Raw genomic sequence first — 25579 nt, forward strand, 5'->3', positions numbered from 1 at the left:
ACGGTTTGTGAATTGTATTTTTAAATTTAACACAAAGGTAGACACTGGCAGAGATGGGAAAGATGGGTATAAATCTGATGATCAGCAAGCGATGGGTGCATGAAAACGTTCTCATCCTTTTTGTCTGAAAGCAAAAGTGTTAGAAGCTGTTTTGAACAACCACATTCGAAGGGGTATGAATCCTAGAAAATAGAGAGGGTTTAGACATGATGAGCATTTAAATGTAGATAACTGTGCGCACTTCAGACAGCCTTTCTTCAAATACATTCACGTCGTTGCACTGGTTTACTTTGTACATATAAAATTGACAGAAGTAGTTGTGTGAAGATCAAAGATGGCTTAAAATAGAAGTTCAGCCTCGGCCTTTGTCCTTCCGCCAATCGCTGCGTGAAGCTGCTGGATTGTCAATCTCAGAAATTTACAAAAACTGACGCCAGGAAAGTGTGAGTGGGGAGGAGATTTCAGATACTGTTCAACCATCCAACAAGCACTTCGGTTGAAACATATTGACACTTTTATGTATTTAATTCCATTTTACTAATCACATTTGTTAACTCTGTGTTTGTCCTACAGCTAGCTATGGAGCTTATCCCATCTGTAAAGGCTGCTCGGTGTGCTCCAGGGACAATGGCTGTGTAAACTGCCAGCCCAAACTCTTCCTGTTTTTGCGGAGGGAGAGGATGAGGCAGTACGGGGAGTGTCTTCACGACTGTCCAGCCGGATACTACGGCATGCGCAGCCCTGAACTCAACATGTGCTCCAGTAAGTTCTCTTGAGTTTAATCCACCCAGCCTCCCTCCACCTCTAATCCTCCCTCTCCCACACTGCTGACTTTCCCCTCCTTTTTCCAACACCCCCATCACCCCATCTTCCCCAGGCACACATACACATTCCCTCAACTTCCCCTTTTCCCACAACACATGATTTATTGTCAATTATCCAGAGGAGACACACATACCTCGCAATTTGAACGGCTCATCTGTTCACACAGGTGGATGTAAGTAGTGAAGCCTTGTCTTAGCAGTGTCTCCCTTGGGATTTAACTGAACTCCAGCAAAGATGAGCGCTGTTTCTCATTTCTGTTTAACACTCCCTTTACACTTGCATTACCAAACTATAGTCACCAGGATGTTTGAAGGCATTAAATCCCGATCCAGATTCAGCCAAACCTGCTCCAGAGACTTGTATCGTCACATTAAGAGCAACATGTAAAAACCAACCCTTTGGCCATGTCATTCAATATCATCTGAACTACAAAGATGATTATATATTAGCATTAAGGCATGAAACTAACGTCTTTTGTTGACTGTCTGCAAGGGCTTGTGGATTGAGACTTTCACCAGACAGTGTAATTTCTTGGCAGCCAAAGTAGTTTTTTGACTTTGAACAGAAATCCAGTCACAACTGAAGTGTCCAGGTCCTCCACCAACAACTGTATGTTCAATGAGGTTTGATGAGGAAAAACAAAGTGCTGACCCTTAAGATGTATTTTTGAGTTAGGCAAACATGATCTAATTCTAAACTTTGCTCACTTTTAAAAGTCCAGCGTTGAATTAGGGGGCTCTAAATGTAGAGTATGTTTTCATTAGTGTATAGTCACCTGAAAAAATAATCTACGGCTCGGTCCGCCATGTTAAACCACCATTTTATCAATAGGAGCCCAGAATGGACAAACCAAGCACTGGGTCTAGATAAAGCCTTTTGTGTTTTTTTTGCGACCTTCACAGGCACTGTAGTTTCTCCTACACTCTTGGAAAGGTGGATTAGGGCAAAATCCTACACATTGGTCCTTTTAATTATTGTTTCAGTGATAAAGACATATTATATTTTGCTAATAGTCTCCTCATTGTAACATATTAATCTTGTGGACTGCAGAAAATGTTTTTTTTAAACAGACCTTTGCTCTCACACACTCTGAATTAGACCTATGTTTTACTATTAAAAAAAAAAACCTCCAACAATAACAGTTTAAAATCAAAATGTTCTCATGATTCTCGTTAAAGAATAACTCTAAAAATCCAATTAATGAAATGTCTCCCTCTCCTCCTCATGTAGCACTCCGATCTCATAACCTTATTTTAACATGGAATATGCTCCGAGAGAGAGTGAGAGAGAGAGCCTTTATAGGTTTACACGGAGCCTGAGGTGTTGGCTGAGTGTTTCATATGAAAACAGAGAGGAACTTGAACTCATTTGGTTCCCTGAGCCAAACTCCTGACAGATGCACTAAAATGAAGCCCCAGAGGAGGGTGTCCGGACCGTTAGGCCCAATAATGTGAACATGTAGCAACCGCAGGAAGAAAAAAAAAACATTCTGCTTACCCAATCACTGCCGACCTAGATGCAAATACATCCGCTGGCTCCATTTGATTATGAAAATGAAAAGCATGTTAAAGCCGCACCAGCCAACTTGGGGATGTCGGTACCCCCTACTTCAATAGGCTATCCAGAAATCTGGCAAAGAGCATGTTCATGTTTACCAGGAGTGATTATTTGTCAGTGTTGAGTAGTAATGCAATAATTAGTAACACATTGAAAGCATTGAAAGATGCTAGCAGCGGTTCTGTTGAAATAAGGGGCTATAGGGCAAATAGGCTTTTGGTCCAATGAAACATTTTTCAGACTACTGGGTTTTTGGAGTAATGGGCCATTTGCGGTTTCACAGTAAGGGGAAGGTCTTCTGCATGCAGTCACAGATACTAACATTAAGCTAGCAGTTAAGTCAGTACTCATATACTCCTATATAATACCTCAAATATGTAGGCTAGCTGCATGTTAAACCATACTGTCTTGTTTTCTATTTTTACACGATTTCAATAGTTTAGTTTAAGACACTACATTTTCAAGAAACTTGGGCATCACTGTTCTTTATACAAAGGAGGTACAATTTTCCAGACAGTTGGAAGATGTGAATCTGACATTGTCGGGGCAAAAGAAGGAAGACACTTCTTCTCTGTTGCAGCATCTCTGGGTCATTTAGGCTGGTGCGATCACAGACGTTTTTAAAGAAATTCTCGTCTACTGCAGTTCTAACCAGTAACAGTCATTTCGCCCTGTTTTCATGACTCAGAGAAAATTGGAAGAGAAAGACATCTTGTTCTCTGGTTTTTTTCACTTTAACCCTCCTATCCTAACCGCTGTATCCTCATGCTGGGTGAATTTTGACTTTAACTGATCCTGATGTGTGGCAAGTTAATCTGAATCTCTCTCTGTACCAACTACTCATAGAACAACATCTTGTATTGTCACGTAGCATCAGATCTCAGAGCGAGACCCACTTTGATGTGATCGCTGCTTCAGTCATAGCTCTCTAATCCAGTTTCCTATTTGACCCTCATTCTCAGCTGCGCCCCGCATGTCATTTTCACTAAAGAGTTCACATCCGACCTCCATAAACGGATATTTTATTAGGTTGGAAGCTAATTGTCGGGTCAGTGAATATTATTTGTGAGTTGACACAGACAACTGTTATGCAAGAGCTCAAAGGTACATTGGACAAATGACGGTGAGGGATTCTCCGCCGACGTGGTCAGAGCTGCCGTGTGCTCCTGGTTTCCAAAGAGGCCTGGAACGTGGCATTATACGTCTCTGTTATCATGAGCTTTTTAAACACAGGCTCTGAAATCACTTAGGGAGCAGCTGCTTATTATTACACCAGAGTTTGTCTGTGTGATCTTATCTCATTCAAGAATTTTTTTGTGGACTGCCTGGGTAAAGGAAAACAAGAGCTAGACAAGCATAAGGCTTATACACTCAGCCACTCGCTGGCTGAAACCTCACTCTCAGTTTTTCTGCAGGGGCTCCTGAGGCATGTGACAGGGAGAGCAAGGGATGAATACACATTTTACTCTCTGAGCTAGCAATACGATGCAGTTTGACACAAAGGAAAGTCACACAGATAGACTGACCGATAAGGAGTTTAAGGCCATTGCAATACTGCTAATGTTAGGCTGAAATAATACATTTTAAAAGGTATTGTTTTGGTGGGAAAACTTCTGAAACTGCATTTAGAAAACATTCTTCAGTAATCTTTTTCAGCATCATGGGTGGGCTGTAGCCTATCCCACCATGAGATGAGCAAAGAAACACTGGGCAGGATAAACGGCTAAAACATTATGTGTGTGATATATTCACCATTAACATTTTTTTGCCATTTATTTACCATGTATTGCAGTAAAATGTCACATTTCAGACTGTAAATTCAGGTATCGGGGCAGTTTTTCAGCCATTTTAAGTCAACCTCCTGGTCATAAACTTGAGGATTATCCGAATGCACCATTGGTTTTGAAAATGGAATTACAAATATGCAAACATCTGCATTCACTGCCAGTTTTAGAGACTTTAGTTTGAGGGGACCTACTAACATTAAAGTTACAACACTTCATAAAAAAAACAGCACCATGACTTACTAATTTCTCAGGACAATTTGAGAAACTGTGACATTTGATGAATTTAAAATTTAAGGCTCACTGTTCTGGGGGATTTTCCCTACACTGCAGAGAAAATAGCACCATAATTAGAGCCAAAAACAATAGGAGCTATACTTTCCGCAACATAGCATAACTGGAGGCCAATTTACAGCTACACTTCAACTGGATTCCAAAGAGGCCCGAGACATGGGAGCCATAGTGTTAACTACCATTACTGAGATGTAGCTGGTTCATTAGCAATGCCGTTTTGTTGAATAATATACTTTCAGTATGCCCATATATTATGCTGGGTCTCTGCTTTGCAAGAACTCCTTTCAGCAGCTAATGGATGGGTTGATATGACCCATAAACCATATGCAGTAACTCCACTGTTATCCACAGGGGTTCTTATCAGCCGGCCAGAAGAGGCCCCACACCAGTGTCTGTGGGTGTCAACCCGCTGCTCTGCAGGGAAGATTTGTAGCAACGTTCACACAGTATGCTGCTTTATGTACAGCCAAATTTGTGTGAATGCGGTGCAGTCATGCTCTCGCCTCAGTCACATTTCATAATACCTCGGTTTTAACATACATTCCCAAGCCAAAGCATATTCTGTCATTGTGTATCACAAGCAAGCTCTCTGGCTGAAAGAATTATGAGCTGAAAGGCGACTATCAGAGCTGTCTTTAAGAGAGAGAATGTGTTGAGAGGGTCATCATGGGAGCAGTACTGTATTCAAAACTTCCTCCCTTGGGGTATATTATGGACCCCCCACTGCTACACACACATACACACACTCTAGCCACCAACCCAGTTGCCTTACCCCACTGCAGCGGGTTTTAAAACAGGCAGAAACCCCAATGTGTTCACTGCCAACCAGCAACCAGTCTGATGAAGGCTTGAGATTGCTAATATCCTGGAAGTGTGGTTTAAATATCTCAGCTCATTCGGTGCCAGCGTAATGTGCCCCTAGAGACTCTTCTGTCGAAGGTAATATTTTTGGATTGCCAATTGTGATTTCTTTTTTACTGCATTTTTCGGACTGAGGGAATCTGTTACTAAATCCCAAAAGTACATTATGGGTACCGAAGCTGTATAAAGGAACATGGGTTTTGCAACCTTTAGTTGGCGGTGTTGGCAGTTCTTTCTCCTGCTCTGCCCCTCCATGTTTTTCATTCAGGCTTTTTCTTTCTCGCTCTAATTCTGAGCTTGTGGGTATTTCCATTGCACGATCTAACCAACAAAAAGACCAGTTGCTTTTGGCCTTTGAGCTTTACCAAGGGACATTTAATCATCACAGATTTACTAACTGCACTTTCAGATTTGCCAGACAATACAATAGACCCACCAAACCAAGCCCTGCTCCCAGGACTTCACAGCCAGACACAGAGTTGAATCGGGTTTTTTCTCAAAACACGGTGTAATTGTGCATACTATAGTGTGAGTGGAAGGGCTGTCTGTGCTTGACCACTGTCTGAAGCTTGAGCTGTCTGTGTGTACGATGGAGCTGGCTGCGCAGATACAGGAGCAGATCCTGGTATATCACAGACTGTGTTCCTTGGATTGAAGAAGCTGGGAAGACCACTGACACATCTGTCATCCCCTCTGGGAGATCCTGATTGACAGGAACACCATCTCTGCTTCACCTAGCTCTACACTGTTGTGCGGGGAGCACCCATGTGGAAAAAACAGCACGGAGAGAGTTGGGAAGAACATGGCAGCTCTGGCCTTTGCCATGAACTCCTGCCATGACATGGCTGGGTGGCAGCGAGCAAGCCAGAGCTTCCATGTCAGCCAAACCCAGGGCCTAGAGAGTAGGTCAGAGCTGTTCGACTCAGCTTGGAGATGAAGGATGGAAAAATAGGGCTTGTTTTCCCCCTCACACTGCCAGGCCTTTTACGACATAGACACTCCTGCTGCGCAACATCGGGTCTGGTTAGCTTTCTGGAGGAGGCTGAGACTCTCTCGGTAGACAACCCACCTCCAGCTCAGATAACGTAAAAGACAAAGTCTGGACCATGAGAGATTCCTTAGTCTTCACAAAGTGATTTAGCTCTTTTTCTTTACACGGTGTATATTCATGTAAATAAATAGAGTGATTACACATGGTGCTGTCAGCCTGCAGTTGACTGAAGCTGACATGAGGCTTTGAGTGTCCATGATAAAAATCGGTGGGTTCCTTATCCAGACCACAGCAGAGGGACGGCTTCTGCCAAGCATGCACCATTAGATCACAAGTAGCGCTTGGTGACTCATCTCTCAACTTCAAATGCACTTGACATGCAAACCACATAAAATTCAAGTGCAAAATGAAACAAACAAAAAAAAAAAGTGTAACAGCGACATGGGTAACGGTGCAACTAGCCCAGCACTGATTTCTTCAAATCGTGCACACTCAGTCACTTTACTGGCAGCTTTTGAAATTTCTCTCAGAGCTGAAACATAAGGCTTTTCCTCCTCTGTTCATAATATAACTCACAGCCAGAACCAGGCTGGGAGATAATGATGATAATACGTTTAAGTCCCAGGAACACTGGGCCTTCAATGGGATCTGATGACCTCATTATTTCTCATTAGTCTCCCTGAGGCACCTAGATGAAGACTTTAAAGGTGGTCCAGAGGTTAATCCTGCAGGGAGAATGAACCCACTCCCCTGTTTCTGTTTCTGGAGCTGCTGGACAAGCTGCCTCACTGCCGACTCGGCCAGTGATCGGTGTGGGAGCTTCTCCAGTGTCACAGATAGCCCATGCTGTCCCAGATAGCCTTTTGCCAGATAAACGGACAGAGGGATAAATGTCTGTCATGGTGATCTCTTCCGACCCACCTCGTTTTCTGATGACCCCTGACCCTCCAGCTTTTCCTTCCTGCATTCTAACTCCCATGGTGCCGCATTGATGTGTCATCCACCTCATCCATCTCTCTGTGACATTATTACTTATCTTCTATTTAGAAAACAAGATTTCCGAGCATTTGCACCATTGCCTTACCACATCTGAAACTGAAACCAAACGCGATATTTCAATCAAGAACCTTGTCAAGTGCTACTGCTGCTGCAAGGATACAGTATTTCGCACATCTGTGTTGCTCATATTTACTGTCAATAACTGAGGATTGCACAACAACCCCAGTGCTTGAGAGTACTGCCAGATGTTCTTGTTCCCCCTCTTACTCTTTTACTTTTTTGTTTGGGAGCTAAAAGTCTCTCAGGTGATGACAGGCCTGGGAAGTGTGAAGGGTAAAAGACAGCTTTGTGCTTTCCAATTAGCTCTGTGATTTATTAGCCTGTTCCTTGTATTTGGCTTGTCTTGTATCAAACCCAAGCCTGACTGATTCACCCAAAAATAAGTAGATGAGAGGCAGAGAGCTGAAAAAAGGACAGCATATTGCATAAAATGTATTTATACTTCCCTTGGACACACATTCCACACCAAAATCTCTACAGCACTGCATAACTCCATAGATCCAAGACATATGTTGAGATATAAGATAAAAAGCAAAGCAAGGTAATACCCAGATAAGCTAAATAATATCAGATGATTAAATTAATAACGTAAAAATGAGAACACAGGAAATTACCAAAAAGATCAGTGATTTATGGTTAGTGTGTCTACGTTTTTCAGAATGTGGAGTACAGCTTCATTGCAGAGTGGATCTATCTCCAGCCATATCTGATTGGTATGTGTGTGTTTGTGCATTTCTGTGTGTGTCCATGGTTTGTTTAGACTGGTCGGGAAAGCGTGAGACCAGAGTGAGTGGGCAGAGGCCATACTTTAGGGTTCAAAGTAAAGCGGGGAGGGACCCCCTCGTTTTGGAGGAATGTCGAGGAGGAGGCCTGATGGTTAGCTGGAGATGGTGTAATTAAGGGGTGTGATTGTGAGAACCTTCCCTTCCCCGGGCCCTGCAAGGGTCACAGATAAAAGAGCAGCCCTTAGCCTCTGTCGCTCTCACATTTGGAAAAACACAGTAACACAGGTTTACACGAGAAATGCACACGCGCTAATGCGTGGTTGTATCCGCAATCAGAGGAGCAGATAATACCGTACCTGGGAATCCTCCTGCAAGTGGTGGGAGTCGGTGGCTGCAGGTTATAGATTGTGGTTCCTTGACATTGGAAGCCTATTGGGCAATAAGGCCACATAGAGCTTCTGAGGAGCGTCATAAATTAGACAGCTCTGGGAGGCTCCTTCTAATCATGTGGGCCTGTGCGTCGCCCTGATGGTGTGGTTCTAGTAATTTGGCCCTGCCTGACTTGCTATTTGCAGAGTAAGAGCTTGATGACACATTGCAAGCTCCTTTGCAAGCGCGGCACTGTGTGTCATGCGCAGTGACAGGGTGTGGCGTGGGATGATAAGTGTGCTGTTGCGTTTGCTGGCTACATAAGCATTTGTTTGGTGCAAAATGTTGTTGCCTCCCCCCCCGCACATCCCCCTTTCCTTACCCACCTTCCCTGTTTCATATCATAGCCAAAGTGTAAAGGGTCCACACAGCTGGCCATCATTTTCGTCATTCAAACTTTAATGAAAACCTAGTTTCCCAATAATCCTCAGTTATGGGAAGAGACACAGATTGCAGTAGGGTGGAGTGATAAAGGAGCGTATTAAGGACACTATTTAGAGCCCTAATGGGATGTATTCTTCCTGCTGCAGCACGCTATTAGTTGAAAACATGTGAGCCTGTGTGTTTGTCTTCAGACTGTTGGATGTCGGTGCAATTTATTGAAAGAGGTCAGCGTGACATAATTCCTCACCGTCTCTGCTGTTGTGTTTTCACACTGTTGATTGGCTCACTCTAAACAAGAACATGAAGATGAAAGAAAAATCTCTGTCAGGCAAAACAAGTTTTCTGAAATACACTTGAGCCCTGCAGAGAAATGATTCACAGGGCATCGACGGCTTTTTTTGTGGGAGAGACAGTATAATCCTTTCAAGAACCCCCTTTCCCAAACCCCTTAGCTTTCGATCAACTCCAGATGAGAGGGTTGCTCAGACCCTGATGACTCTTCTCTTTCCCTCCTTCTTCCTCCAGGGTGCAGGATAGAGAACTGTGAGTCCTGCTTCAGCAAAGACTTCTGCACCAAGTGCAAGTCAGGTTTTTACCTACACAAAGGGCGCTGCTTTGATAAGTGCCCCGAGGGCTTTGCCCCGCTGGAGGACACCATGGAGTGTGGAGGTACGTGAAACACAACAGATATATACAAAAAAAAGTTTCAAGAGAGTAAACAACTTTTACAGCTTTCTTTACCTTTGCACAGTACTCTATAATTTCTCAGTTAACCTGCTTATATTGTACCAAAACACAAGTTTAACGTTCAACTGGGACCACACACAAAGAGGTTATAGCATCCCAGTAAAGCTCCTTCACCCTGTATTAAAGTTTGACCTGGGGTCTTGGAGTTGCACTCTGCTGTGGTTTCACTGCACATCACTGTTTGTGTGTGTCTCTGCAGAGGGCTGTGAAGTGGGCCAGTGGAGCGATTGGGGAGCCTGCACCAGGAGAAACAAAACCTGTGGCTACAAGTGGGGTCTGGAGACCCGGACGCGGCACATTGTAAAGAAACCACCCAAGGACACAATACCCTGTCCCACCATCGCTGAGTCCAGGATGTGCAAAATGGCCATGAGGCACTGCAGGAGAGGTAAGAATGTTATACAGCCATATGTTGATGTGTGTGAGAGAGAGATATTCCCAGCTCCATCCATGTTCGCTTTACACTACTCTGGTGAATGTAAAAGAAAACAGCTCACTTATCCCATGGAGAGAAATCTTTCCCCCTCTCAGAGTTCCACCTGTTTCATGTAACCCTTGTACCTTGCACTCAGCCTTGTTTGTTCACCGTCTGCGTTTTTGAGGTGCACAGTGGTGTTTCCGTGCATATAATATACCAGTAGTTTTCCATGGCGGCCTTGTTCGAGCCAGCTCTTTTTCTGAGGTATATTTTTCCCCCCTCTCTCTCCCCATCTCCCTCCTCTCCTCAGTGGAATTCCTCAAAGTACGAACTGCAGGTTTCCTCAATGGCCGTCTCTGTTTCCTCCCGTCAGCTTGAGAGATATTTGTGGTAGTCACAGCATGTATGTCAGGCCATTAAATGAGAAGTCAAATCTGGAATTTCTCTGTGTGTGAATAGTGCAAAAAGTAAACCATTTCTCTAAGACGGTCCAAACATGCCATTTGGGGTGATGGCCTCAGTTAGCAGTGCTTTTAAAATAAATGTCTTTTCCCTTAATGTACTTTTACGTTTCTCATAAACTTTGGATTAGGATAGGCCAAGTGTAAATATTTAATTCATCAAATAAGGAAGCAATTATAGTGGCAGATATCATTCAGACTGTCAAAAAAAGAAAAACATTGTTTAACAGAAAGAGGAAAATATTCAAACCTCGAGGATTTTTCTCCATTTTTGGCCTGCAGTGTTGAATGGGAAGATTATTTAGTGAAGTGGTGAAAGAGTAAATAAACTTGAAATAAACCCTGATAGTTTCTCATATTACACCACTACCAAGGCACTCGCTACTCTCTAGGCTGGAAACTGTGATTCCATGGCACATTAAGTTCCTATAGCCCTGTCCTGTTTTTCAGAGGAATTCTCCCCAACCCCCACGCATCTCTTCATGACTTTACCGTGCCTGCTTGACCTTTTCCAAGAAACTTTATGACCTTCTTTAATTAAAATTTGGCATTGTTGCGCGTGGTTACTGGCGGTAATTATCTCAAGCACGAATTCACTGATGGGAAATTGTTGAGAATTCTAAATTGAGTGCATAGCAAAACCATTCTTCTTTAGACCTTTAGAAACCGACAGCAGGCTCCCCATGTGCGTTTTACTTAAAGCTACTGTTCCCTAGTGATGCTGCCATTGCAAGCCTCTCAGTACAGTTCCTTTTCCAATGACTGAGTTACATCTCTGTGGAAGATCAGCGGCCTCAGCTGTGTTGTTAAAAGCTGTGTGTAAAAGTGTCACTGTGTGTGCATCTTAGGACTCTGCGGGCTCGTGAAGTGCTGCGGTGGCCCGTTTAATAAAGGTAAATTTCAGACTTAGGCATGTGTTGTTAATTCCACGCTGCTCGACCGCTAGTGAAATATCCCCACTTGGCAAAAGCCAGTGAAATGCAACACTCTTCAGTTCAAATAAATACAATGTAAAAATGTAAGCGGCTGAAGTCGAACGGGAGGAGATCCAGTGCCGTCGCATGGGAGCTCGACCGACTGACATTGTAAAATAATCACTTCCCGTGACTGATAATAAAGCATAGTCCAATGGGAGGAAAGGCCTCCCTCTGAAATGCAGGTGATTAGGAAGTGGAGGTTCAAAAAAGGGTTGCAATATGGTTCATCATGAAATACCTTACCTTTAAATGAATACAAATTTCAAGAACTTTCCAAGCTATAGGTCCCTAGTACAACTTGCATTACAACAATGCAGAATAGTAAATTTAATCTTTAAATAGATATTAGAAAACTATAACCTCAATGTATAGATGTTGTATTCAGAAGAAAATATAAATATAAGAAGTGCTTATGACAATCACTTGGAACTTAAGAATTGAAAAAATGAAAATGAACATTTATATCAGCTCTTCTCACTGAACACCAGACACCAATGTTTAGGATAAGCATAGGATTATATAACTGCAGACGGTAAAGATGCTGTGGATTAAACGGAGACAGAGGAAGCAGCATGTAGGTATACCCTATTTATGGAAATGCTTATCTGATCACCCTGGCTTACATTTCTACATATCTATGTATTTAAATTACACTGGACGTCAATAACAGATCTCTGTCTCCCGGCTTAGCTGAACCGCACAAGGGCAACAGGAATGATCGTCTTCTTTTCCCTCTGTGCCGGCAAAGATCTAATCCTTTTGTAAAACACACACAAGCAGAGAATGTAAAGCCCAGATAACGTCAAGAGGAGAGGCGTTTTTACAGCAAACATGACGAGTTGTGTAAACCGTGTCTGATGTGTTCCGTACAAGTTGCCGATCAGTGTAAACACTGTATATCATTTACGCTGCTGGGATTAATTTACTGTTCTCAGCCGGTGTTTGCCAGGACAGCAGTGTTCTGATAACACACTTTGCCCTGAAAGTGGCGGGGAAAGATTGTGTGGAGCACACGGATAGACAAAATATGTGGCGGTAAGCTGTCACAAGCACGATTTTCCATCCAACTGTCAAGCTAATTTTAAGCAAACTTTTGAAGTTTGGAAAAAATTAAATGGGAATTTGGTAGGTTTCCACCAGATGGGTTTGCAAAGACTATTTAGGGAATATTCTCTAGAGAAGAATAACTAAAATGGACAACTGCGTGAATGACAATGCAGAAGGCTGTAGTGGACAGATTTCTTCAGAAATGCTATTTCAAAGCATCTAAAGCCATATTGAATAGTTTGACCTGTTTGTTTTTGGCAATGAGATTAAACAACTGCATTATTTATTTGGAAGAAGTGTTCCCATTGCTATTAATCACATTATTTCCGAAAACATCAAGTGATTAGAAAACCTTCCGTGCAATGTTGATGAATATAGAATGCTACCATTTTCACCCAGCTGTTTAAATTTGGTGCATAAATTTTGACGTAATACTTCAGTGGAAAATGTGCTAGATAATCTCTAGAGGACTAATGAAGTATTGTCTTGTGACTGCTTGGCTGGCGTGTCTGCCAGACGCTTGTATGGTACCCTGGAGACGGTAAAATGCTCTTCTATCGTCCGGATCCCTGGACTGGTGCACTGGACAGGCTATAAACAATAAAGAGACTTTATTAATAGCTGCACCGGTGCTATCAGCATTGACAGACTGGGTTCCCCCCTCTTTCTGTCTTGTGAGCTAACGGGAGGAGAGGAGAGGAAAGGTGAGGAGAGTGATAACACTGCAGCGCCCGGCTGCTCCATATTGATGCCATTAAGGAATTCCCTGCAGAGATTTCCCAGCAACCCCTGTCATCAGATTCACTGGTTTACAAACAGACATCTGTGACAAGTCCGATTCCTCTTTCTCTGCTATTTTTTTCTGCTGCCCAGCCTATCAACCCATCTGTGTCTCTTTCCTTTCTTTCACTCTTGCCCACCCACTCTACTATAATCTTTGAACAACAGCTGCCTCTGCCATGTCAGTGACATTAGATGTTGTGTAAACAACTTAAAATGTTAAAGCTCTCGAAACTCCCACTCTTAATGTAATCCCTGATTTGAGATTTAAGAGGGAGTAAAGTCCAACACAAACACACCATTGCAATTCGGGCTAATTTCCGACAGGTTTACAAATCGGCTTTCAGATTCTCAGACAGCCCAAAAGTCTTTATGGTAGCGAGCCAGAGTGACATTTGTGCAGCTCTACTTGCTTGATTTGTAGGTAAAATTAGATTCATTAAATGGGCATTTGTAGTGCAGTAAGGGGCCAAGACAAAATAAAGTTAAATATGACGTTACGGAACAGTAAAAATTCATAGCTTCGTAGCAAATGTTGGAACTGATAACAGAAACATATTGAAGACCTGGTTTTCCAGAACAATGTTGTACAATTTACACTCTAAATGCTTCTATGACTGCTTCTACAAGCCTGTGAAGACTCACAGCCACCCTGCTGACCTCATGGAAAAAGAAAAAGGGAAAGCAGTAAGAGGCAGAGAGAGTAAGAATATGAAAGAAAGATAATATAATGATTATCTTTGGCCTTTGGATTATGTACCTGTACTTGGAGAGCTAGAGGCCTTTGTGGGAGTATTGATCTCCTGTGGGTGTAACCAGAGAAACCCTTTCTGCTGTAGGGCTCAACCAAGGCCAAGCCCTCCATCCCATCAGTCATCTGAGTGCTTGGATCCAGCCACCACTAATACTGTCTGTCATAACTTCTGTGTGCAGTTTGTGTTTATTCTGTAACTGTGATAACTACCACATTCCCTCTGCCATCAACTTGAAACCTTGGATAAACAAGTTTTGTTACACGTTCTGTAGCAGGGGTGTAGAAGAGGCTAAACCCACGCAGACTAGACTCAGTTTACCACCTCATCACTCCTCCACAGTGTGACATCTGAGGGCCCTTCAAGGTCTCTGTCTGTATTTAAAGCCATTGGACGTGACAGAGGCGGGCAGTTGTTTAATTTATCCCACAAGCACCTACAGTCTGGTGCAGGGGACCAAAGTGAACCCAGATCCGCCCAGGATCGACCAGACCCACGAGGATTTGGCTGACTGGTGGGATTTACGCCAGGTTCTGTCTGAAACCAGTCTGGTTCTGCGGTGAATCCACAGTGCTGTGGACCTCCTGGTCCTCGCCGTCTGCGAACCATCTGCTCCAGAGTCTATGCTCCTGTAAAACGATGCACAGAGCAACGGTGATTGCCTCAAATCCGCTCTGGAGGAAGCTCAACCGCCTTGTCTGTAGCGGCCAACGTTCGAGACACCAAACAATTCCGGTTTCTGGCAGTCTTTGCGTACGAGAAAGCAGTTAATGCGCGTGCATGCGAATGAGCGTGTGACACACAATTTTGGTGTTTATACTTGCTGAGCGCGAAAGATGCCATTCACTTCTGAGCATTTTAGTTACGCACTCAGCATGATCACATCTGAGTCTGGCCTGTGTTTGGCTTGGAAACCCGACATCCAAACACATTTCTGGATGTGTTTTTGTCAGATGTAGCCTTCTACCATCAGGCCAGCTTTTTTCTAAAACAGATGCGCGCTTTCAACTTGAGGCTAATTAATCGAACGTGTTCTACTTGTCTCAGCAGAAGAGCTCATGCTGCAGTTTGTCCAAGCCAAACAATTGAGCTCTGCTCAAGCCACCACTCTGAAGTCGACCCAATGCACTTAAAAACAGAGGTTTGCACTTCTGTTCCTTCATGTACTTATCTCATTATTCCAATTAATGTTCCCCGGGTGTGCTCTACGGGAAGTCAGGACTTTTGGAAGCTAGAGCTGGTGCACAGATGACAAGTCCTGCTCTGATTTCTGCCACATTGGAATGACGGGTGGTGATTAACGGCGATCTCTGGCCTGGGTAATATCACGGACAATCCGGATCACTTCTTCCTGCCAGCGGGAGCGGAGTGAGGAGCATTTTCCCAGGACAGAAGGAGGGCACTAATTGGCAGCCGCCCTGTCATAGTGATTATGTGTGCCTCACACCGCAGCCTGTTGTGACTGGGGGAGCCACGGCTTAATCTTCATTTAATAAGGCCGCTCCATAGGGGCTGACACAGTAGCTGGTGAGAGGGCCTCAGAAGTACCCTGCCTCCTTTGGACAGCACAGACAGCCTTGCATCATTCATTTATTTAATTAAATGCTGCCAAAATCTGGTTGTGAAGACAAAAAAAAGCTCAGTTGCATACAGAAACATAATGATGGATACCTCATGCTCTACACACGGCTTTGAAACCGTAAAGCTAAGATGACAGAGAGTATTTTGGAAGCTTTGCACTGCGTTGTAGTGAATAAGCGTATGGGTGAAGAGGAAAGACACATCAACCTGTCATTGACTTGGCCAGGTCTCCAACATCCCAATGCCAATGGCAGTTATGGTCACCGCTGTGGTCACAGTCACAAATTAACACAAGTTCTGTTTCAACTATTCCATATTTGCAACTCTCTGCCATAGATTATTCTTTTTTTCCTCCCATCTCTGCGCTTATGTTTCATATCTCCTCCTAACCAGATGAAAATTGATTATCTAGGCTCGTGTCTGGACAGGCAATCAACACTTGCTTTATGCTGATGTTCTCAAACCAAACTTTTGGGTTTATTTTTCTGCCTCTTGTGCAGTTTAGCGGTGTTAAATCTTCCATCGGAGTAGAAAGTCATTACCAGTAGCCTCTGAGACTTCTCTGCCCTTGGTACATTCCTTATTTGGGGGGGGGGGACGATGCTGGAAGCTGAACGTAGGAAGAGCGGGGGTCTCTGATTAACTTCCCACTAAGTGCCCCTGCTCTCTGACCAAAATAAATATGGCTGCTGTCATTTTGTCAGCAACTGTCTTCAGAGAGCAATATTTGAAACACCCCATGATCCTGCTGGCTTTTATATGGAGAATCCATCGTCATACCACAGGCATGAGCCATAAACATGTGGAGGCCTTTCAAAGACCAGGGGGTGGAGGGATGGAAGGAGGGAGGTGGAAGAGGAGGGGTCAGCAGTGCTCACTGGGGCTCCATACTCCGCATTATTGTCATCTGGTCTTTTCCAAGCAGGAAGAAAGAGGAGGGGTACGACTGAAGGTTTTTTTTTTCACACTCCTTTGGCCTAGTTGAGTTGTGGTTTTGCTGAACTGCCTTTTGTAGATTCATGTACACACATTAAATACAGAACTCTGCTTATTTGTTTGACTCGCTTTATTGTGAAGTGTGCACTGGTAGTAATGCTAGTCCAATAAATCCAGGCCAGCGGATGTTGATATCTTTGTAGAATACACTGAATAAATATCTACAGCCAAAACATCACCAAAAGTTGATGCTTATACTCGCCATTACTACAACCTGGATGCTTTTATAAAATCTAAATGGATCATTTGTAAGCTTGACAACCTGGATACCCATGCACATATAGTTCAGTGTGACTTTGGCAAAGAGAAGGAACACCGCGTTGGTTGCGAGGCTTCCGTTGTCGTCTTCTGGCAGAGGAAATGAGGCATATGGGCCCGACATCAACAGCCCCATAATAAACAGACATACACAAACAAACAAAGTGGCAGCAAACTGGAGGGGGAAAGAAGGAGGAGGAAGAGGAGGAGAAGGGGGAGATACTGTACAGAAGTGGAACGTTTTCATGTTCTCATGCTCCACAAACGAGAGCTATTTCACCCCGCTGAGCAGTATATGGGCTGATATTGCCCATGACACGGTCGGGGCTGTAAAGCTCACCTTCAGTGAACGCTCCCTTGATGGGTAGTTTGTGCTGTTACACCCTGTGATTTTTTACAGCAGTCAAGACACGATCTGTGTCTTTACAGGGATGGATAGCAATAGCTTGTGATGAGATCTTTGAAGTAGGGTTCAACTCATATATGGGGCGCTTTTGGTCATTTATAAAATATCTCTTGACTATCAGCAGGAGATGTTCACTTGTAATATGGCGAAGGTTTGCTTCTCACCACCGTTGGTGAATTTCTCCTTATTTTATATCATAGCGCTGAGAAGAGAAATCGATACACTGAGGTGTTAAAGGATTTTACAGGACAGCTTCTGGGGTGGTAATCCGTAAAACCTGCAATGAAACCTGCTCACCCTGCTTTAAAATATTTCATTAGTGTGGATTTGGAGTGCACTATGATGGTCCAAATGTAGTTTTAGAGGCTCTTCCACCCTGACAGGCGTACAATTCTAGGAAAACATTGAATTTTGTACTTTATTGGAAATTTTTGGAATGGTGAAATTGATCAAATACAGCCACAAAATATCATGTGTTTCTTCTTCAGTGCAGTCAAAAAATAACATGTGCCTAGTCTGACCCTATGTTGAAGTAGGGTTTCTCACCTCATATTTAGATAACCCGAGCTGGTCAGAGTGGGATCTGTTTGATCGTACTGCATCCCTGCACCTCCTCTCTCTGTCTGCCAGACCTCCAGTCCGGCACCACTGCCAGCTCTCCTGTGGGCCGCAAACGCTTTCATCTCCACATTTACACCACACCAGGCAGATGAGGATGCATACACACACACTTACAGACACACAAATTCACGCAGGCAGAGCGTGAGACGTGCGTAATAGACACCGACAAACAATAAAACAGACCTCACAGGCAGAACAAGTCACCACATTATCTACTCTTTTCCTCGTCCCTGTTTCCATTCTCTTTTCCTGTCTCGCACTCGAATGACACTCTCTCACACTCATGTATCACATGTCACAGTGCAGGGATGTCTGAGGAACAACGTGCATGCCACCGGGGAGGATGTGTTCGCGTGGCGCACATTGTTCGAGGCAGCGCTGCGTGCACTAGAGTTCTCCCTCTCCAGTGGTCTGGCTGAAGGAGAAAGAAGGAAGGCGAGGAGCCGAACGGGGGAGCCTGAAAACATCTGGTACACAGTTGCACTGGCTCAGCCACCAGAAGCCCCTCTTCTCTCCACTCCACTCCTCTCCTCTTTCCACCCTCTTTCCCTCTCTTTCTCCATCTCTGCCGGGTGTCTTTATAGAGACATCGCAGCTTTTAATTACAGCTAGTGATTCAGAGAGAGGCTGTGGCCACTCATGTCCATGAGCGTGGACCCAGTGTACAGACATGCAGACACAACAAAGCAGCAAGTACAGGCCTGCCAGGCTTTGGCGGTGTGTACGTCTCTGTGCCTGGGTGTTTTTCTGTGTGTGTGAGCTAACAGTGACAAATACAGGGGGGGTGCAGACAAAAAGGACAGCCATTATAGTGATAAGTAGAGGCCAGGGCCAACTTTGCAAAGTTGTAGAGCGCTATACTCCCATCAGCACGAAAAAGTGATGTCACAGGCTAACAATTTTAGTTTACCAGAGCAAATACAAGCACACGTTAGTCACCTTAACAGGTTCTCTCAAGCACCAGCCAGCTAAGACACAAGCCCGTCTGTAGATATAAATTGCTTATCTGTGAAACAAAAGTCACTGGTCTGTAAATAACCTAACTGTAAACACTACATTGACACATTATAACCATATAAAGTTGCTATGGCACCAACTCCTGAAAAAATGCTCTGCTGTGTTCACCAGCTAGTCGCTAATTTTGCCTGTTTGGTGCTGGCAGGTAGCATACAGCTTATAGGAGCGTTTTTTTCTTTTGCTGAAAACAACTGATTGGTGCTGCTGATGATGATACTAATGAGAGTGGTGAGAGTGAACCTGAACAATAAAGTTGCACATTGTAAAACCAAAAATGTTTAAAGACACTGAAGAGAATCAGGTGATAATTCTTCCATCACTAATATAGATACATTCATTGTAGCAGCTTTAAAGTAGCCCTCATCGAATGTATGGTCAGGTCACACATTTGCAAAATTTCCCTGTAGAAAACATTCGTTAATATTTAAAACTTAGATATAAAAAAATGAAGAAATAATGTAATATAAAGAGATTGAGAAATGTAATGCAGGTAGTTGATTTGCAGCCAAATGTAGGTATTAAACATTTCAACTGAATTTAAAATGGGAAATAATAATAGTAATATAATTTTATAATTTATATATGACACATTCTGTTGACATAATTATATGTTCTCAACAATAAATTAAATGATAAAAATGCCGCTTTGTGCAAAATTATAGTTATGCACCATCAAATAAGTACATTGCAAATATGAATATTTTCTGGGATAGATGACCCCTTCCTAATTTTGCACGCTCACATTTGTATTTTACCCATGTACTTTAGTTGTATGCTTTAGTTGTATGCATCATACTCAAAATGCATTTTAAAATGGTTTGAATATAATGTGCGAGAAATACACATTATATTGCCTTGTCAGAGGATATGACATGATGGCTCTCCAAGGAAAATCCCAAGACATGATTGAGGAGTTGGTGTAATGAAACTCAACCCATTCCAGGTACCATATCAAATCCCTTCAAACATAAATGCTCCTTCCCGCTGGGTGGCAAGGTTCAAGAACGTGATCCCGATAGGCCTTGGGACATTTCTTTCAGATTAGTGGGAGCTTAAGTCTCCCTTTGATTTGATTCCTTTCTCCTTCCCCGGCTGCATCTCTGACAGATGTTGCTGCCTTCTGGAGTACACAAACCTCTCCTCAGCGAGGTGAGACCCTGAAATGACCGTTGAAATTGCACTGTAATCATACACAGCTAAAAACAACAAGAAAATGTCTGCCATATGCCTCAAAGCCCTCTGTTTGTGTTTTAGTGAGTTGAAGGTGGATTATTGACAAGAGTGGGAGAGGAACTGAACGGCGGTGACTCTTATTGCCTGCGTCTGTGATCAGATCTGTCAGAGCCACTCAGCTGTCTGTCTGCCTGGTGTTTGACAAGTGTTTGATGCAGCACAGGCCTTAGAGAGGATCAAGCCCTTCCTGAATTGGCTTTACATCTCTCCCTGTGCAACAGGAGCTTTGCGAACACATCAAACACACACACCCAACCGCCCCTTTCTTCCGCTGTGAACTAATGAACTATTTTTGTCAAAAAATATGTGCAGTCTGTTGGATCATCAGAGGAGACTGAACAACAGTGCCCTTCGAGAGTTAGTTGAACAATCAAAGAAAACAAAAAGCGCCAGCCAGCCTTGATTCCCTCATCACTGGCCATTGCACAGGGATTGCGGCATGATCCTGATGGCCCCTGTCTCTGTTTTAGTGTCTAAGCCCGTCTGACTTAGCTTGGCTCCCCACTCGTTAGGGTCTGGTCCTGTTTTGGGACAGTTGTGTTCCATGTCCAAACATGTGAGGGATTTCCTCCTGGGGTTTCCCAGTAGAGAGAAGCAGGGATAAAGGGACTTGTGCAGAAATGAGATATAAAGAGGGAATCATGCTGGACAATTTCCTCCTATATCCCTCCCCGTCCCCTTACAGACCCACAGAGACCAGGAGGATACTGACCAGGTGTAATTAGAGAATGAGCAGTGTGTGCATGCACATGAACACACAATACTATAAAAAACAGTCATCCACAAACACATGCATTGTGGAGACAGCGACTGCGTGGATCACACGGTCACTTTGTTCTTATCTTAAAATAGTCATAACACCATGCCCCCCATAGTTACTGTTGCTACGCTTGTCGAGCTTCCTGTTCTCATATTGGCACATATGCAGTTTACAGCGATAATGGTGGTGGATATAGCTACCGTCAAAATTCGTGAAACAATGGGTTCTTGTTTTCTCATTTCTAGCCAGCAGCCCACGATTTTGTTGGCTGAAATTAAAATCGTCACTGGCAGATTTGATCAGCTCTAGCTATCTAGATAATTGAACTAACATTAGCTTGACTATGAAGCATAAGTCAGAATCATCTCCAGTAGATGATCCGCGTAGAAGATATGGAAATAAATAAACAGCATTGTTTGCCGTGTAGAATAATAATAATAATAATAATTAGTCCTGATATTATCAGGATGATAAGGAAAAATATAAGATCAGACTTCTGTTGTGTTCTAGCATAACCTTTTGGCAGCTTAGCTTATATACTTGCAAATATTTTTCAAACTGCATGTTTTCATTTTTAAATCACAACAGAAAGGCTTTTAGGATTAGGACTATCTGATGTTTGGCAAATGTAACACTATCCCGGGTAATGAGTTTGGCTGGGGTTTGATCCAATAAAACCAGGACAGAGCTGCTAATGTTACCCTAAACTCTGATAGCATCCAGGACTGGTTTCCACACAGTGGAGGAATACTACACTGTGGATATGCTAGTCATGAACAGGGCCGGAGGGGTTTAGTGAACTCAATCAATTCCACTTTTATGTTTCTGTGTGTGTGCGCTCGCATACCAAAGCACACCCTACCATGGACTGTAGGCATGTACTGCCTGGCTGAGTGTGTGCCAGGAGTTTACAGTGTTGACAAACTGTTTGTAGAAACCCTCATCCATTCATCTCCCCCACCTTATAGTCCCATAGGGGTGCACAAAGGCCCCTACTCTTACCGTTATTGTGTCCCTCCCCCTCATGGTTGTGTTAACAACCATATTATTTCTCTCCATGAAGTGGGGTGGGGTGCTGTAATGCAGGGGGATTGTTTATGAAGACCTAGAGGCTCAAGGGAGGGGGCTGAGCCAGGTAAATCCCCAAGCCAGGGCCCACTGTTGGGGGTTGACCCCCCCCCCCACACTTTTACCTGAGGCCCAGACCGACATTATACTCAACAGATCCTGGAAATGCAGATTCACCTCCTCAGTTAAATAATAAGTGTTCCAAATATTTGTTTAATAGCGGTGCGAAGAGGTCACCCATGTGCTTTTCCTGCCTTGATCCATTGTCAGTATGAGGGTGCTTTTAAAAGTGCACAGTTAATCCTGGTGGGTTGCTGGTTTACACAGAGAGAGAAGATTGGTGAGGTCCTCTGGAGTGAGTGTGTTTCATTCTATTAGTCAAAAGAAGCCAAGCCTGATTTGCTGTAAAAAGGAAAAGGTAGAGTGTGTAAAAGTACACTGAACTGCCAAGTCCAGATTTTATTAGCTTTTACTTCTTAATGGCACAGCAAAGATAATCAACTATACTGAGCTGCAGCGGCAAGTGCATCAGTGTAAAGGTATGGAAATGTATATGACAGTTATATCAGACTAGCCTGTGAGCAGCTTGTTATCAAAGATTGAATAGAACAACGAAAAAAAAAATACTGGCTTGTGTGTCTGTTGAAAATGATTGATTTCATCAGCTCAATGCAATACACTTATCGGAAACTAAGATGAATGACGATCATAACTCTGTGAGACATTTCCTGCTTTATATCACAGCATATGGGAATTAAAAGATGGATCAAAGGCTTTATAGAGATCTCATCTTGATATAGAAGACATGGAAATCAAAGTGGAGTGCTTTGGCCCTTTCCTATCTTTGAGCAAAGACAAACAGAGTTCACATCTGTAGTAACTTCCCAGTTAGAATGATAAATTTGCTACTGTATATCCCAGCAGGTTCCCTGATCTTTGGATCTGCGGTAACATTTTAAACCACTCCCTCATATGCTGCAGCTATCTTCAGCTCACTCTGGCTCGCCCCCGTGCACACAACAAATACAAAAACAAACAGACCCACACCAGCGGCAAGCCTTCAGAAACATCGGCACGGGGGCCTCCCTTTGATAAGTGCTCAGCTTTATATTTTTCTCATCAGAAATGAAACACAACATTAGGCCATTCATTAAAGTCAACTAAGGCTAATTATCCCTCATTTACCCAAGTGCCCCTGGGGCAGGAGAGCCCCATATACTTAGGCCCAGATGTGTCGATGAGTCAGTCGGGAGATAGCAGACCGCAGAGAGGGCTGCTCACTTTTTCTCTGAGACCTGTGGTTTCAAGGCGCATCAGACTCAGCAGGCCGGTCGTGATGCCTGTTCACTGCCTTGCTGCTGACGTTACCCTCATGACACCATTGGCTGTGTAAAGCCACTGCAATACAACAAGGTTCCACTTAGTGGAAAAAAGTTGATAAAGATCAGTTATACGCCTTTATTCAAAACTGAAAATTGAGGACGGTGTCATACCTCACTAGCTGGCGCATTTTCTACATTTTGGAGTGGCTGAGTCACATAAACATCAGGCTTCCATTGAAATTAGCCCTCAGTGCTGCAGGGGGCAGCAGTGTGCGTACAGATGTCTGCTTAGAGCTAAACTTTAAGTCTTTACATTTTGGCAGCTTCAAGTGGAAGTGGGAAAACCGTAACAGTTGGCAGGATGTCATAGCCCAGAAACCATATAACGTCATGTGATTTTACTCATCAGACCTAATTTCTTCTCCTCTGTGTCTCGTACCCCCATCAGACATTTAGAAATAATGGCTGAACCGCTTTACCACTGGGATGAGGAAATGCAGCCCTTGTTGCTGACTCCAGTTGTCTCATGAGGCAGAGGAGAGACATTTATATTTTCATGTGAAGTTTATATAAAACACATTCTGTGTATGGTCTATATGAAGCTGTTACTGGAAAGCAATTGCAAAAATGAAAGGATGCTATTCCCTGTTGAATCCTCATTTTTCAATTTAGGCTGAAAAGCCGGGTGTATATTTCCATATAAATCTTTCCCATTGTAGGTCTAAACTAAAATGTTAGAGGGATTGGTAAGAAACCATCTGGCCCATTTTTAACTTCCCCCAGTCAAGAGAGTTAGTGCTGCTGTAGTACAATAAGTGCTGTTATAAAAGTGAAATACTTTTAATTCTAATACTACTAAACACGGCCAACCTCTTTCTACACTGAAATAAAGAATATGTGATGGGCTGTGTAGTGAAAGCAATGTGATGAGTAATGTAACAGATTAATTTCACTGTTTATGAATCAGTAAAGTAATTAAATTACTTTCTTCATGATTAATGAGTAATTGATATGTTGCTAAACACTTTTTGCCACAGATCTTTAAGAGATTTAATGTGTACCTTTTGTGTACATCCACTTTAGGAGTAGTAGTTTTAAGTAGCTTAGTTTAATGCCATGTTGACATTCCAAGTGCCTTTCAGAATTTGTGCCCCAAGTTTCCAACTTGGAAATCTGACATAATGGATTATTCCATTTAATTTTTCCTAGTACAGTAGGAAGAAGTACACTTTCCAACTTTGAAACAGAGCAGAAGTGTTTAAATGAAGGTGTAGTTGAGGAAATAGCTCTGGAAAGCCATTTCTTACTTTTTGAGCTTTTTGAAAGTTGGCCTAATTTAATGTCTGTCACAGAAGCTTTTTTATTTGATTACCTACCTTTGAGCACTCGAGCCAGAGGTGCTAACCCAACCAGCACAAGGGTACAGTTCCCACATTGTGAAATGCAGCAGAGCCTGACTTTGAACTCTGAGTAGACTGATGGGGAGGAACTTTAATGTGTGGGGTCATCATCTGTTCTGTAGCCTTCCCGGGCAGGTTGTGGCCGCTTCTTGCTGGTGTGATCGACCTTCTCCAGAGGGGAAAAAACACGCTGTCTGCACCAACCATCAGGCATATTAATCACCGTGTCAGTCATGCATGTTTTGCCGGGATTTCTCCGCTTAGAGACGTTAATCTCCGAGTCGGGTTTTCGGTTTAACTTATTGTCAGTGAAACGAAGCATCAAAGAGCCAAGCGGTGAGCTAACCTGCTTTTTTAATCTCGCGCAGATCCTCCGCCGGGTCATAGATGAGAAAATAATGACCGACCTAATCCCAACATTAGCTTTTTAAATCGGAATGCGTATGTTTTAAATCATTCTCGCCTCGCAGCGTGGTGATAGTAAGCAGAGCATGGGGGGAAAGGGAACGAAAGAATGAAAGAGTGAATGAAAGAGTGTGATCCAGAGTAACCTTGTTAGGGCTAAGTGACGTTGTGCAGAGAGCCTCTTGTCAGTTGGTTGGCAAGATGAGCTTCTTGTAAATGATTGTCCTTTCTGTCAAAAGGCTGATTTCTTTTTTCCTACATCTGACGTCTGTGTCTCTGCCACAGCATTTCCCAGTAGTGTTCCTCCCAAATATTGTAGGTTTTCACTCCATCCAGGCCTGTATTTTTTACAAATTTCTGCCTTTTTACACTTGAACATTATTTTCATCTGTATCATGTTCCTCTCTGCCTCAAATGTCAA

At 43.3% G+C, this 25579-nt stretch overlaps 1 protein-coding gene across 1 annotated transcript in view; it reads left to right on the plus strand.

Annotated features, from left to right (window-relative positions):
- Positions 1-25579, plus strand: part of rspo2 (R-spondin 2) — a 53504-nt gene that overhangs the window by 21498 nt on the left and 6427 nt on the right. Inside the window, exons 2-4 of the mRNA XM_035672887.1 lie at positions 574-762; positions 9435-9578; positions 9856-10044. Of these exons, the coding sequence (XP_035528780.1) occupies positions 574-762; positions 9435-9578; positions 9856-10044 (522 nt within the window). The remainder of the gene's footprint in view (positions 1-573; positions 763-9434; positions 9579-9855; positions 10045-25579) is intronic.

Source organism: Morone saxatilis, unplaced genomic scaffold (genome assembly GCF_004916995.1).
Source record: "Morone saxatilis isolate NCDOM2014 unplaced genomic scaffold, NCSU_SB_2.0 Contig24, whole genome shotgun sequence".
In the NCBI taxonomy this organism is placed as follows: domain Eukaryota; kingdom Metazoa; phylum Chordata; class Actinopteri; family Moronidae; genus Morone; species Morone saxatilis.